The sequence below is a fragment of the Myxocyprinus asiaticus genome, chromosome 2 (assembly GCF_019703515.2).
Source record: "Myxocyprinus asiaticus isolate MX2 ecotype Aquarium Trade chromosome 2, UBuf_Myxa_2, whole genome shotgun sequence".
Lineage (NCBI taxonomy): Eukaryota > Metazoa > Chordata > Actinopteri > Cypriniformes > Catostomidae > Myxocyprinus > Myxocyprinus asiaticus.
In genome coordinates this window covers 41,110,569-41,124,643 of record NC_059345.1, presented here as the reverse complement: position 1 = coordinate 41,124,643, position 14,075 = coordinate 41,110,569, and the positions used below count along the sequence as shown (strand labels likewise).

General features: G+C 35.0%; 2 protein-coding genes across 8 annotated transcripts in view; one reads left to right on the top strand and one right to left on the bottom strand.

Annotated features, from left to right (window-relative positions):
- LOC127453578 (ranBP-type and C3HC4-type zinc finger-containing protein 1-like) overlaps positions 1-2,797 on the top strand; it is a 30,834-nt gene extending 28,037 nt beyond the window's left edge. Inside the window, exon 14 of the mRNA XM_051720047.1 lies at positions 266-2,797. Within this exon, the coding sequence (XP_051576007.1) occupies positions 266-346 (81 nt within the window). The 3' untranslated portion in view covers positions 347-2,797. The remainder of the gene's footprint in view (positions 1-265) is intronic.
- A 246-nt stretch (positions 2,798-3,043) lies between these two features.
- The window catches only part of sorcs2 (sortilin-related VPS10 domain containing receptor 2), a 283,640-nt gene continuing 272,608 nt past the window's right edge, over positions 3,044-14,075 (bottom strand). Inside the window, exons 22-27 of one of the 7 annotated variants that reach the window (XM_051719980.1) lie at positions 13,837-13,949; positions 13,634-13,756; positions 11,925-12,024; positions 10,361-10,487; positions 9,634-9,854; positions 3,044-7,028 (exon numbers count right to left, since the gene is read on the bottom strand). In XM_051719980.1, the coding sequence (XP_051575940.1) occupies positions 6,964-7,028; positions 9,634-9,854; positions 10,361-10,487; positions 11,925-12,024; positions 13,634-13,756; positions 13,837-13,949 (749 nt within the window). In that variant the 3' untranslated portion in view covers positions 3,044-6,963. The remainder of the gene's footprint in view (positions 7,029-9,633; positions 9,855-10,360; positions 10,488-11,924; positions 12,025-13,633; positions 13,757-13,836; positions 13,950-14,075) is intronic. The other 6 variants (XM_051720016.1, XM_051719989.1, XM_051720025.1 and 3 more) reach the window with 6 other exon arrangements.

The window sequence follows — 14,075 nt, the reverse complement described above, 5'->3', positions numbered from 1 at the left end:
ATAACTGGCCCCTAATAGATCAGGGATGGGGAGTAATCACAATATTACTATGACAAAGCAATTTAGCAGAGGTGCAGCAAACTACTGAATAACCTACATTTGTTTATTATTTCAAAAACATGTTAATTATACACATTTATTTATGGTTAGGACCACAGAGCCCATCTGTTGAATCTCTTGCATGGTTTCTTGTTATAGGAAGAATAAAAGCTTTATGTTTTTGCTTGTCAACAAGATTCATGTGTTGCCATCTTTCTCACTTCAGGGTCCTGGAGACACGACTGGTGGCTGCCGCTGCAATGTTAACAAACAAAGATGCCATCCAAAATGCCAGAATTGTCACTGAGAAAGGGAAAAAGAGGGTAAGAGTTAGAAACAAAGAACATAAGGTGAGAGGGAGAGACATAAAGAGTAGTGACATTTTATGGCAGTTTTTGACTTTATGAAAGCTTCTGATATTACCTTGAGTGTTTGGAGACATATCCTCTCCACCTGTCTGAACTGCATTTCAGTTTCTGACACTCTTAGTGGTGTTGTAAAACACAACTGTAATACGTTTTGATTAGAAATGTGTAGGTCTGTTATACAACAAATGTTGGTGCATTTTATGTGATTAAATCATGAAAGCAAATTAAGGCACCGAGGGGAATCCACTTGAAAACAAAGGATTGACCCTTTCTATCAAACAACTACTGTATAAGAGTCCAGTCCACTTATTAGTTTTACTAGCTTATTAGTTAACTGATGTATTTATTTTTTTTATTATTCCATAAATCCTTAAAGGGATAGTTCACCCAAAAATGAAGGTCCAAAAAGCACAAAGGCAGCATAAAAGTACATCCATTATAAGGACCTGACAGAGCTTTATGTTCTTCTAAAAAATCTTCATTTGTGTTCTGCTGAAGAAAGACAGTCATACACATTTTGGATGGCATGAGGGTGAGTAAATGATGAGAATTTGCATTTTTGGGTGAACTATCCCTTTAAATTCCACTCAGTGTTAAGTTAATCAAGTATCACCTTATGAGTGCTTAGGTGGTTTCTAGGAAAGCATTTTTATTTAGAATCAGCAGCAAATGAAAGTAAGGTTGCCTTTGAAATGGCTGCAAAACTTCATGTTCGTACAGCCACTACAAAATACAAACTGAATATTAATTTTATTTGAGTGAAGAGTTGCAACTCTGTAACTATACAAAATTATTTAAGGCAGGATATCTACTTACAGGCTGCTTGAACTAGTGACATCTGATTTACAAACAAAATGTTCTGCTGAACCGGGTCGACCTATTCAGTCCAACTGATTTGCAAAAAGATTGTAAATCAACTGTAAGAGAGAAATGTGAGATTAAAACTGAGGTGGGTGACATGTCAGAACCATATAAAACACAAGATTTGGTGCCATCTATATAATCAAAAACAGTTTGATAAACAGCAGTATATAGGAGTATATAAAGGTATGTTTCAACACAGATGAAATGAATAATCATCTTTATCGAAAATAACTTTCTGAACAAAAATGATTTTCTGCAATAACTCGGATGTCCCAATGCTCAAAGTTTACTTCATAAAGAACTGCACTCACATATCTAGATGTCAGAGACCACATATTTATATTGGGACGAAAGAAAAAGAATATAGATGACTTTTATTAAGAACATGCACTTATGAATGTTTTAGAAATTACCACGTGTCCGTCCACTGTGACAGGGTTATAGTAATCAAACTGGAGTATCTTTATTTTCCCATCTAATCTAATAACAGTCCCATGAGGACAAAGATAAAGCCAAAGCTAATCAGAAACTGCAGTTTGTCATTTAAATAAGAGAATTGTTACAATGCACTTACACAAATACTCGTGTATTTGACTTGTCTTGCTTTTAAAAGCTATACTACTCTGTAACTGAAGTGTGAAGTGCCTTTTCTTGCCACTTGTTTTGTCCAAGCCATGTAACCACTAGCATTAGCAATAAGAGTGTCACATTGTTATTATTTTATATTTGTTGCTGTTGTTGTAGACTTTTGTGATCTAAGATAACTTAATAATGTGTGCAGTGTTCTCCCTCAACCTTTCCTAAGAACCAAAACACGTTGTATTTTACCACTCAATGCACTGCTTTCAGGTTTGATGATCTGTTTGTAAGTTGGTGATTATTTCTTGGGAAGTTTGTGTTGACAGCCCAGGAATTAAGAATTGTTTTAATACTACAATGTAATGCTCTGCTGATTTTAGAGCTGAGATAGTCGTGTAGAAATTCCTCAAGACTGATCTTAGCCAAAGGATTAACATCCAAAGCTTTATATCTATGCACTGTAATAAGATAAAATCACCCAAAGCATCTATTATTTCCTTGAGGCAAAGTCATATGCATATAGCAGAGTAGTTTCACCAACTGAAAAGTTTTGGAATTGTAAAGCACTCATGCAGATGTCATAACTGAGAATCCAATGAAATTGAACGTGGAGTGTAATTGAAGAATCTTCAGTCACAGACTTGTTCAATCTTTAGCATGATACTGATTTGGAATCTCACCACCATTCAGATATATGCTCTAGGAAGTTTAATAAGTAGCATGTAACTGCATGTACTGTACAATAGAAAAAATGTGCACATGCAGAAATCATATATTTTTAACTCAGTAGAAAAAATCTGACCTCAGGGTTGCAAGTCTTAATAAAGTGCCTTACAGATTATAGTACTGAGCAGCTTTTTGTACATAAGTTAAATATTCTTGGTAAAGAGCTGAACTAATTTAATATGCTTCACATTGTCTTTAAAAGAAAACACAATAAACAGTTGCCAACCTATCTATCTTGGTATTAAGCTTTTTTTCTTGTTTATTTATTTTTTGGTTCTTCACTCCGCGCATTTCAGCTCCTTTTTGCCATAGGTCATCTACTCGCATTCTGATTCAGGTGAAATAATGTGTATTGTTCAATAGTGTTTAATGTTAGATAACTTTTATAGAACATTTATACAGCTACTTAGTGTCTTATGCACCAAGACAGTCCTTAAAAGAAAAAAAAAAAAGACTAGTTACCAGCATCATGAAGAATGTTAAAACTTTATTAAACAGATCAAACTAACAAAGCAAAACTATGCAGTTAGGGTGTTTAAGGACACACTGATTAAGTGCTTTTCACTTTTTGCTGTGGAGTCAAAAACATTTACATAATCAAGAAACAAGAACAAATCGAATTCAGTAAAATACAGAATCAGTTTAACTGTGTAGTCATTTTCCACAAGGTTTCAGTCTGTAAAGGTGAGATTCAAAAAGTGGATCTGGGTGTGTATTATTTCAGAAGTGCCTTGTTGCAGGAGTGTGCAGTCACTAAAGCTAAACTGATGTAGACGCATCTCATAATAGGAATTGCATTGTGAATACCACACAAGCTTGTCCTCATAAGTTCCTTATAATTCCCCTTTCAGTTGGCTGAAAAGGGGATGGAAATATAGACAACACATCACTAATTAACTATGTATGCATACTCTATACAGTTAAAAAAAGAAAGAATAACAGATTTTTTGACAGTACCACTTCTGCTGCAATAAATGCACATTGTTTGCATTTATTTATTATTGACACACATTACCATCAATTTCTGGGTAGGTGTGTAGAGAGGCCATCTTTCCTTTTGGTTTATGCTGAGAGACTCCACATTGATTTAAGACCATTATGAAGCAGTCTGCTTGTTTGAATTAAACATGAAACATATACTTCAGTCTACTTCAGCTTAAGGTCCACAGCAGAATTGATTAAAGAAACAGTGATAATGCAAAGTATCAATACATAAAGACTGCATTTGGTAAAGACTTCCCAAATTAATTCTCTCATTTTACTCAAATTCATTCAAGCAAGACACACAGTGTCTTTCTTAGTGATGTATGTTCTGTACTAACAGACAGCTGTCTCATCCCGAAATTCGTCCCTAAAACCACCTGAAAAACACTGCTAACTATGTGATTAGTGCAAGTGAGAGACCCTCATTAATTAATATCCCTAAAACACCAGCGATACCAACAGCAACAGACCACAAAAACAATGACCCATATCAGTATGCACACAAGGACACGGCGTACCACCTCTCACACAGTTCATTAGTCACATGAGCGTGAATGTTATAGATATAATGAAATATTACGAATAATCTTCAGTAAACAACGTTGAATAAAGGAGTCGTTTCTAGAAGAAGACAAAGATGAGAATTGACAATAGAATGATGAGATGACACAAACTTTGTGAAGACACAATGTAGAAGTGATCATTTAATGTCCATATAGAACTGAACTTTAAGAAAACCCAGTGCGAGGCATTTGGGGAAAAAAAAAACCTGCACATTTTGGACAATTGAAAGTGTCATATTTAGGAGGGCTATATACAACCGAAGTTTCCCTGTACACATTGTTATATATATACATAAGCCAAAGAAAAGGGAACTTAACCTTGTCCTATGATGCCTAATATAGGCTTATAGACACTACACCTGCCAAACTCCTCAGACAGGTAGCAAATGCTACACTGGATCATTCTATGCCGACTCCTTGTCAAGATTTGATGTCTGATGTTTGTGAGTAAACCTAAAGTTGAATAAATAAATTAGCTTATGAATTTAAATCTAGCTTCTTAAAGGATTTCAATATGATGAACAATGGAATTTGATTTGTAAAAGTAGTGTTTCATTATGCAATGAAAAAGCACAGATCAGATGCTTTTATGCATTAGAATTAGAATAGATCAAGATGACTTATTCTCTGAAAGACACAAGACAAATATTTGGCACTACACTTCCTGGAGAAACATTATATAAATAAGTCTCTGGGGATAGAGTTCTCATTGGTGCAGGTTTTCACCAAAACTATTTGAGACATGCTGGTTTGGCATTTACTTACAATTGGAAAGGTAGGCTGTATCAACTTTAAGCTCCTTGACCGAAAACAAGAACTTTATGCTTGCTATACAAGCAAACCACAATTGTCTGCATTTCTGGGGTCAATGTAATACATTTTAACTATCTCTAAATTGTCATAGCATATACTAACTGGACCGTGGCTATTAGTGATGTGGGGCAGGAGAGAAAAGGAAAAACAGTAAAAGCCGAAACATACAATGCAAGTACATGAGAGCAGACGCTTCTAGCTACCCAAGCATGATTTCGTGCATTGCTGCGTTCCAAAATGTATCTGACCAAAATTCATAATCGCTGTTTAATAAGCTACTCAAAAAAAGTAATCCCCTACAAATGGTTGATTCTGTAAATTGTAATCAGGTTACTTCACCCAAAATAATCACATTACTAATACATTTAACGTTACTTTCTAAAACAAATTCAAAATAATGTCTATATTTCCTCCGTTCATCGTTGCATGCAAGTCATGCATAGCACCACACATTTCTCCCTTACGATGACTTAAGGAGTGTATTCCCTTCAGCTTTCACAGAAACACAAAGACACGTACATATGAACATGATTCGTGTTTTAAATTCTACATACATAATACTATTTTAGAAATGTGTAACCCAAGTAATGTACTTAAAAGTAATTAACTTAATTGAAAGTCAGTAACTGTCATCTGATTACTAGAATTCAAAATGTAATGTGTTACACTAATTTTTGACTAAAAGTAATTAGATTACAGTAACATTGCTTTGTAATCAGATTACACCCAACACTGTTCATAACGCAAGTTGCACTGCAGTCTCAACATTGCCACAAGGGGTGCTATAGTGGATATAAGTGTGAACTGTCCACTTTTTCTGAAGGTTTTCTATTTCATGTCAACTACAGTTATGGCGCAAAAACAGTTTGAAGAGAGTACTGCTGAGCAAGTAAGTTAAAGTCAATAGATTTATAGCAACTCACCTGAATAATAACACATCCAGTTTAATGGCACTGACTTTTGAATGTAACTCTATCGCCCCTTGAGTACTTGAGAGATTTGTTACCGCCACAGTAATGCAAGAACACGTCATATGAATACAACTGGACCTAAAATAAATTTGCCAAGCGCTTGCGTCTGCGTTCGTGTACTTGTGTAAAGTATGTTTCTGACTTAACACTCTAAGGTTCTGCTGAGCCAGATGGGGCGCAGATAAAAATTATTTGACTTTACTACATAGAGTATCCACAAAATGGCAAATATATGTATATATTTCATTATTGACAAAATATAAAGCAAGAGTGAATGTCTAGTGTTGTGTTATTGCATTCAAAACTCGATGGGTTCAAATAAAATTTGTTTAAAAATGTTTACAATGCTAGATGTTGTAAAAGGATAGGAAGAAAATGTGAAGTGAGACTGTTTAGAATATCTTAAATGTTTTCCCTTTGGCTATATCTAACAAACATTGCTTCCCCTGAATCAAATGCATACTGTTTCCTGCTCACTATGTGCATTGCACCACCTCTGCACAGCATTCATTCTTAAGACTAGTTTGAGTGAGAGTTTTACAATGACCATGACACCTCATTGGCCTGAGAGAGTGAAATAACAGTATTCAAACAGTACATAGAAAAAAATGAAAAGGGCACAAGACAAACCAGTCACAGTGAGAAAGATGACAAATAAAGAGTTTGGTCAATGAGCTTGTCCCTGGGCATTAGTAAGTGCAGTGATGGATAAGGGCCTTTCCCTGGTCCCATGATAAGAGCAATTATGAGAACATTTTGGGAGGAAATGGGAGCGAATGAGACAGATTGCAGGATGTGCACATGAGGGGAAAGCTGATCAACAGTTTGTGAGTGTGCCCTGTCATCAGTGCAACGGGCACAGCAGGTTGTGTAGAAAATCTACCTTCTTGAGTGAGGGAACAGGCTGGAGAAAAAGAAGACATAGAGAGGAAGAGAGGGTTTGGTGCAGGTGTTTCTCTGCCTTATTCCTGTAAGGGTGTCTGAAGGGACAGAGCTGGAGAGAGTAGGAAGGCATATAGTCTATTGTGCTCATCACTGGCACCCTCCCACTGGTCATCAGCTGGTCAGGTAACTGTGCAGCTCCCGTGAATTTATGCTCAACACCACCCCCGAGTGGTTGCCTGGCAACAAGAAAATAAGAAAACGGATTTGTAAAGCCAACAGATGAAAAGGATTCTTCATCATTCAAGGTTGTTACACAATATAACATTTCTTGAATGCAACTTTCAACAAAATGTAGATGTTTCTGTTCTAACAATAGGGTACAACGGGGCTAAAAGAACACCTTAGGGAAAATGTGCTTTTGTTCTGGTCACAAAGTGTATCAAGATTGAAAAAAATACATTACTTTTCATTGAATATTGATGGAGCAACATAATTTGTGTGAAAAGACATAATAACGGAAGGTTATTTTGATTAAAATTTTATTTTTTAAAGGTGGCAAGGGAGAAGCCTTTTACTTGGGGTAAAAGGCTTCCACATAAAGGGTAACAGGCCCCCAGGGAGTTTATAGTGATATTTTGTTAATACAGGGACAATAGTTATATGGTAAAAATTTTCAACTAAGGCAAATACTTTTGAAACTGCAATATGTTTTTTTTTTTTTTTTTTTTTTTAGTAACAAATTAAGATAATGCTTATTACAAAAAACACTTCAGAAATGGGTTAACCATTTTCTGTTAATTTCAGTCACATTTGGCATTTCATAACATCTCAACTATTCTATAAACAAATGAACCTCCTCAAATACGATCCTTTCACTTACTGGACAGTTATTAAAAACTTTTGATTTATTTACCTTGAACAAAACTGTAAATGACAAATAAGTATTTTGTCTTAAAATAAATGTGATAATTTCAGGGATTGTATTTGCAACATTTTAATATTTATTAAATATTAGATCAAATTATTTCAAAACCATTTTTGCATGTAATAATCTCATGGAACAGGAATATTTTTGCAGTGTGAAGTGACAAACAGGTGTTAAGGAACGTACTGTGGTAGTTTTTGTTGCAATTTAGTGTTTTGGGAGAAAATCAAATCAAATGTACCTTTTACCTGATAGGCCTTAAGCCCTCAAATGGGCCTTTAGCCCTGTTTTACCCTACCTATTATTGCATAAATACATTATTCTAGATGTCTTTTTAGTTTGTGTATTTTTGGGTGTGGACAGGATCAGAAATTAATGTGGGTTTGGGGTAAAAAGGCCCTCAAAATGAAAAATGTAGGGGCAATGATGCCCCTGTAATGGATTCCTGTTTTTATTCCTATCTGATATTTTTCTTAATACTCTTATCTAGACATAGGGATCTGATTATTCAGATTAAAAAAATTATGTTAAGGAATGGATTAAATTGAAGTATTTGAAATAAAAGGATGACACACTATATTTTTTATGGTTAAAAAAAATGTATGCCTTCATAAATTCTTCAAAAAGAAATACAAATATGGTTAAATTCCAACTAGCTCAAATTGAACATGGATAAAACAGAGATCATCATTACTGGATCACCAACACTCACAAAAAACATACAATACAGTATGATTTCAGCTGTGACATTGATGGCACTCTTATTAAACCATTATGCACTGTGAGAAATCTGGGCATCATTTTTGACCCCTCCCTCACTTTCGAAGCTCATACTATCTCCATTTCCAAAACTGCATTCTTTCACCTCTGCCGCATTGCTCGACTTCGCCCATTCATTAGCCCTTAAGACGCCAAAATCTTGGTTCATGCATTTATATCCTTACGCCTCGATTACTGTAATGCGCTTTTCATTGGCCTACCTGCTAACTCCATTGCTAGGTTGCAATGTATACAAAAATCCGCTGCCAGAATCCTTACATACACCAAGCATTCAGTTCACATTACTCCTATCTTGTTTGAACTACATTGGCTACCTATTTCATCATGTATTAAATATAAAATAATCCTACTTGCATTTAAATCACTCCATGGTCTGGCACCACACTATCTCTGGAATGGTGCTATACAAATTAAACGTATTATTATTATTATTATTATTATAAAGGGGAAAAAAATGTCCCTGATAACCAATTCTAGGGGGGAAAATATTGCACCTTAATGGAAAAGTAAATTCTGACACTTTTTACAGACATCTTAACTATATCAACCAAGTCATGATCAAGCCCAGGTGAAATCTGCTTGTGCGGAACTCAGATATCCACAGAATTGCAGCTTCTGTCATTTAAAAAAGTTCTATACATCCCGTAACCCTTGCATGTTTGTTTATTAAATATTTTGGCTAATTTGGGTTTGATTTCAGCTGCCATTAAGTGTATAGTACTATCAGCAAAATTTAACACATTTTACTGTTTAAATCACTTCTGCAGAATTCGGCAGATTTTCCCTCAGATTCAGCTAAAAAAATAAACAAAAAATAAGTCTGCAGATTCTGTCTGGGTCTGGTGATGAGGCTAATATAATGGGTAATGATAATTTTACAGTACTTTTAAATGCAATCCATGTTAAAGCATAAAAATAAATGATCTGTGTGACAAATCAAAATCATTAGAAAGGTTTCATTTTATATTCAATGGAAAAAGTGACAAAGCTTCTTTAAACAAAACAAATACTGGACGCTCCTGAATTAGTGGTAAACTGATGTCAAAGTGAAGTGTTTTGGGAGTAATTGATCATAGCTGGTTAGTAATGACTGGTTAGTTTAAGGTAACTGAATGTGATTCTACCTCCAGCATTACCTAGAGTCTGTGAGTCAAGGTCATCATCGATGAATTCCTCCCCTTGAATGATGTTCTGTGTGTCCTCACTGTGATTGACAGGGCTGGTCATTTCCTGCTCTTTCTCATTGTGCATCTGGGCGTAGACGTTTCGCCCTGGCAGTTTTCTGAAACGCAGCCAGGGATGCGTTAGGCTGTTCTCCTCTGGTCTCAGCAAGGAACCATGGTTTTTGTAGTTTTTCCTGTCACAGTTTTGTAGTTTATGTTCTGTTACGGTTAGTATGGCACCAGCACAAGCTGGCTGTCAATTAGACACGTTGGGACTGAACATGCATATTGAGTGATGGGGTATGGCAGTACAGTGAATATCAAATAGCTTTAAATAGCTCAAAAGCTTATAGTCTTTCTAAGGGATCGTTTGTGGTTTGTGTATACCATGCAATCAAGGGCTGATGGGGTAAACGATGGGCAGCAAGGCAAATGGGTATGCATATTATACCTACAAAACAGTAGGTATAAAAATAGCTCAGTTACTCTACAATAGCCGTATTCACTTCCTTTATTTGCTGACTTGTACAATATCAGGTACAATTTCAGGTACAAGAAAATTATTTCAGGTCAGTAATTAGACCCCCCCCCAACATAACCCACCCAGCAATGACAGGAAAATCTTCTGAATACGTGAACTATTCATTTTTAAAATTGTAACAAAATTGTATGTTTAAAAAAAGAAAACCGAAGAACTAACCTTTTGAACTTTAAGAGTATGAAGGCTGCAGCAGAGATCAAGGTTATGAGGAGAATGACTGCTAGAGCCCAAACACCTGCACCTGCTGCACCCAAACGAGAACCTGGATGAGGAGCATCTATGATCACTACAGTCAAATAGTTACTATGTTAGAGTTAGTATGATGCCTACATTTGCAATTCATTTCATGCGATCTTATATCATGACACAGGATCAATAATGTACCTACTGTACATCTAACAAATGTCTCCAATTACAATCATGTAAAACTGATCTACATCTGCACTGTACTGTTGAGCAGCAAAACATTTACCTTTCATTTTTGATTTATCTTGTTATGATGGGAAACACCTTAAAATACACCTGAACTGTTTATTCATACCCACTCACTCATACACTTCTGACCTCACCGCACACCCATGCTCACACAAACAAAAATAAAAATGCACACAGGACCCACAAAAACACAAATCACACACAATGTACACACCTTGTGTGGATGAAGTCATTTGTGTGGCTGAGACACAAACAGTTACAGTAAACAAATAAACTCAACTTTTGCACAACAATCACATTGAAAAACTTTCAAATATTTAAAAGTTGAACTAAAAAAAGAAGAAAAAAATGAAACAAAAAAATACACAACAGATGATTCTAACAGAAAAGCAAAAACAAATCTCAAACATGCATGTTAGTTATTTAAATCAAATAACTTTACCACCTCCAAATTTAAACAGGAATACAGACCAATGGAAGCATGCATATTGAGAGTAAAACTAAACAAAAAGACAACATCAGAAAAGAGAAAAGCCCCAGAGATTACTTTTGAGTAGTTTTAGTTTTCTTAAAAGATTATAGAGTACCAAATGTATAGAGGACACTTCTAACAGACAGAAATGAATTTAACGCACCAGTCTCTGCTGTGCTGGCAGACAAGTCACTAGTTATAGATCCTTTGAAATATATTGGTTATATTTTTAGTAGTTATTCATTAATGTGCAGTGTTGGGTAAGTTACTCTAAAAAAGTAATGAATTACTAACTACTAATGACATCTTCTACAGTTTAATTATATTACTGTAGTAATTACTCTTTCTGAAAAGTAATTGCATTACTTATTACTAATTACTTTTTTAATCCCTTATCAACCTCGACCAGATGAAAAATACAAGGATAGACATGAAACTGTTCTTTTAATTTTTTCAAATAAATCAGATAAACTCAAACAAATTATTAATGAACTGGCCAAAGAATTTAAGGGGGCTGCATTAAATTAGAAAACATACATGATTTTAACATTAGACGTTAAATTTCGATTTTAAATTCACTATTGTTTTATATAGAATTGTTCTTGAGTCTATACAGTATTTAACACAATTACATCAGAAGTAACTAATTAAATTACTGAAAAATTAAGAGTAATCCCTTACTTTTTTCAATGAAAAAGTAATTTAATTACAGTAATTCATTACTTAGTAATGCATTACACCCAACACTGTTTATGTGTACATGTGTGTGTCTGTTTGAGTATGTATCTGTTAGGTAGTAAATAATGTTTTGCTCACCTGCATCAGAGTCTGCCAGAGTCACCAGTACTCTTAACCCTCCTCTCACAATGAAGCTCACATTGTTCTCACTCAGAACTTGCTTTATTGTGGGAACACGCTATGAAAAGGAAACAGTACACACACAAGAACATAGGTGTTGAATACAAACTCTTATCACATAAAAAGGGGTGAAAACATGTTAACCCTAAACGTAATATGTACTAATGTATTTTGGCCAGTCCTAATGTCCAGATACCATAAAAAACAGGTGGTAGTGAAGACATTAACTCCCAATATTAAAGAGGCAGTTCACCCAAAATGAAAATTCTGTTATCATTCACTCATCCACATGTTGTTCCAAACCCGTCTGAATTTCTTTCCTTTGTGGAACACAAAAGCAGAGTTTTGTTTTTAAGCATCAGTCACCTTTCACTTTCATTGTAGGCAGGGTTTGAAATGAACTTTTTGGCTCACCAGCCACTGTGGCTAGTAGTTTTCAAGGTCACTAGCCACTCAACAATTTGCACCACAAAAACTGATAAAGGTAACGGACTAATGATTTAAATCACCTTTAGAATATCTATGTCATGGACAGTTAGAACAGAGCAAAATCTGTCAATGATTTGTCTATAATTCATTTTAATACCTTAATTCTAAATTGTACTTGCCTATATGAAAGTTTACCATTGTTCTACCCTTGTTTAACAGTGGCATTTGTAATGATAAGCCCATTCCCATAGGTAAGACCATGGATGGCTCCTCATTACTGTTGTAAAGTTAATGTTGATATTCTTTTCTTTAAATAAACAAATAAATAAATCATAGTTTTTGTTATATATATATATATATATATATATATATATATATATATATATATATATATATATATATATATATATATAAAAAATCACTAACAGCCTAACACATTTAGAAACCTTTAACTACAACTTTTACAGTTGTAATAAAAAAAAAAGTCTAATAGATTCATTTTATTAGATTAAATATGAATCTATACAAGTTACCAGTTAGTGCAGGAGAAAACATTACCAAATACCAAAAAATTAATTTAATAAGAATGGTTATTAAAAAAAAAATCCTTTTTACCTCATCAATGCTGTTAATAATGAAGGGGATTTCTAGCAGATTGAGGGCTTTGATGCCGTTCATACAGAACTTTAAACTAGAATGTTTTCTGTAGAATTCAAATGGGTCACATAAGTTTTATGGTCTCCACTGGCCGCTCTGTTATCGAAAAAAGCTCTAACTGAATCACACAAGTTTTGTTCTGGAGCACGCTGACCATGTGTCCACTGGTGTCGGTTCGTGCAAACGCACGCTTCATTTGCCCCGCACAGATGTGCGTGTACGTTTTGAGAGCCATGAATATCATTACATTTGCATCAGCAGCTGCTTTGAGTTGCCTGACATTCATAGAAATTTCAATGCAGGAAAAAACCCTGAAAAGGTCTGTAAGTGGCTGGTAAGAGTGACGGATTTACGCACATTTGGCGGTTGTTAATTTCAAACCCTTATTGTGGGGAAAAAGATGCGGTGAAAAGTGACTAACATTCTTCAAAACATCGCCTTTTGTGTTTCACGGAAGAAAGGAAGTCACGTGTGTCTGGAATGACATGAGGGCGAGTAAATCATGACAGAAATTTCTTATATTTGTATTAGGCTCCAACAAATTGTCTGTAAAGATTCATTCAGATCATTGTAGAGTCTACCTTATCTACAAAAACACTCCTTTTCGCTAGTGTGGCTTCTTGAGGAATAACATACAGGTCTGCAGTGGTGGGAAGACCAGGCTTCACCATGGTAACCATAGAATCCTGAGGAACCCCTGTGAGCTACAAGAAAATCTGTTTTAAATGCTTTCAATCCAAAAAGAGTTCTCATGTGTGTATGTGTTCATGATTAAACCCCAAACCTTAGAGAGAATCTTGGTGACAACCTGTCCCACATCTCGTCTCCACTCAGGGATGTTTGGGTTAAAGCGGTCCAGATTATGACTGAAACTGAGTGGGATGACCTGGAAATGATCTGAAGAGAGAGGTTACATATATTATTAAAATATAAAGTCAATATTACAGGTTTTTGCACAGTATTCATGCTTTATAAAGTGTGAATTTATAAACTTGACTTGCTTTCCTTTTTTATATAAAGAAT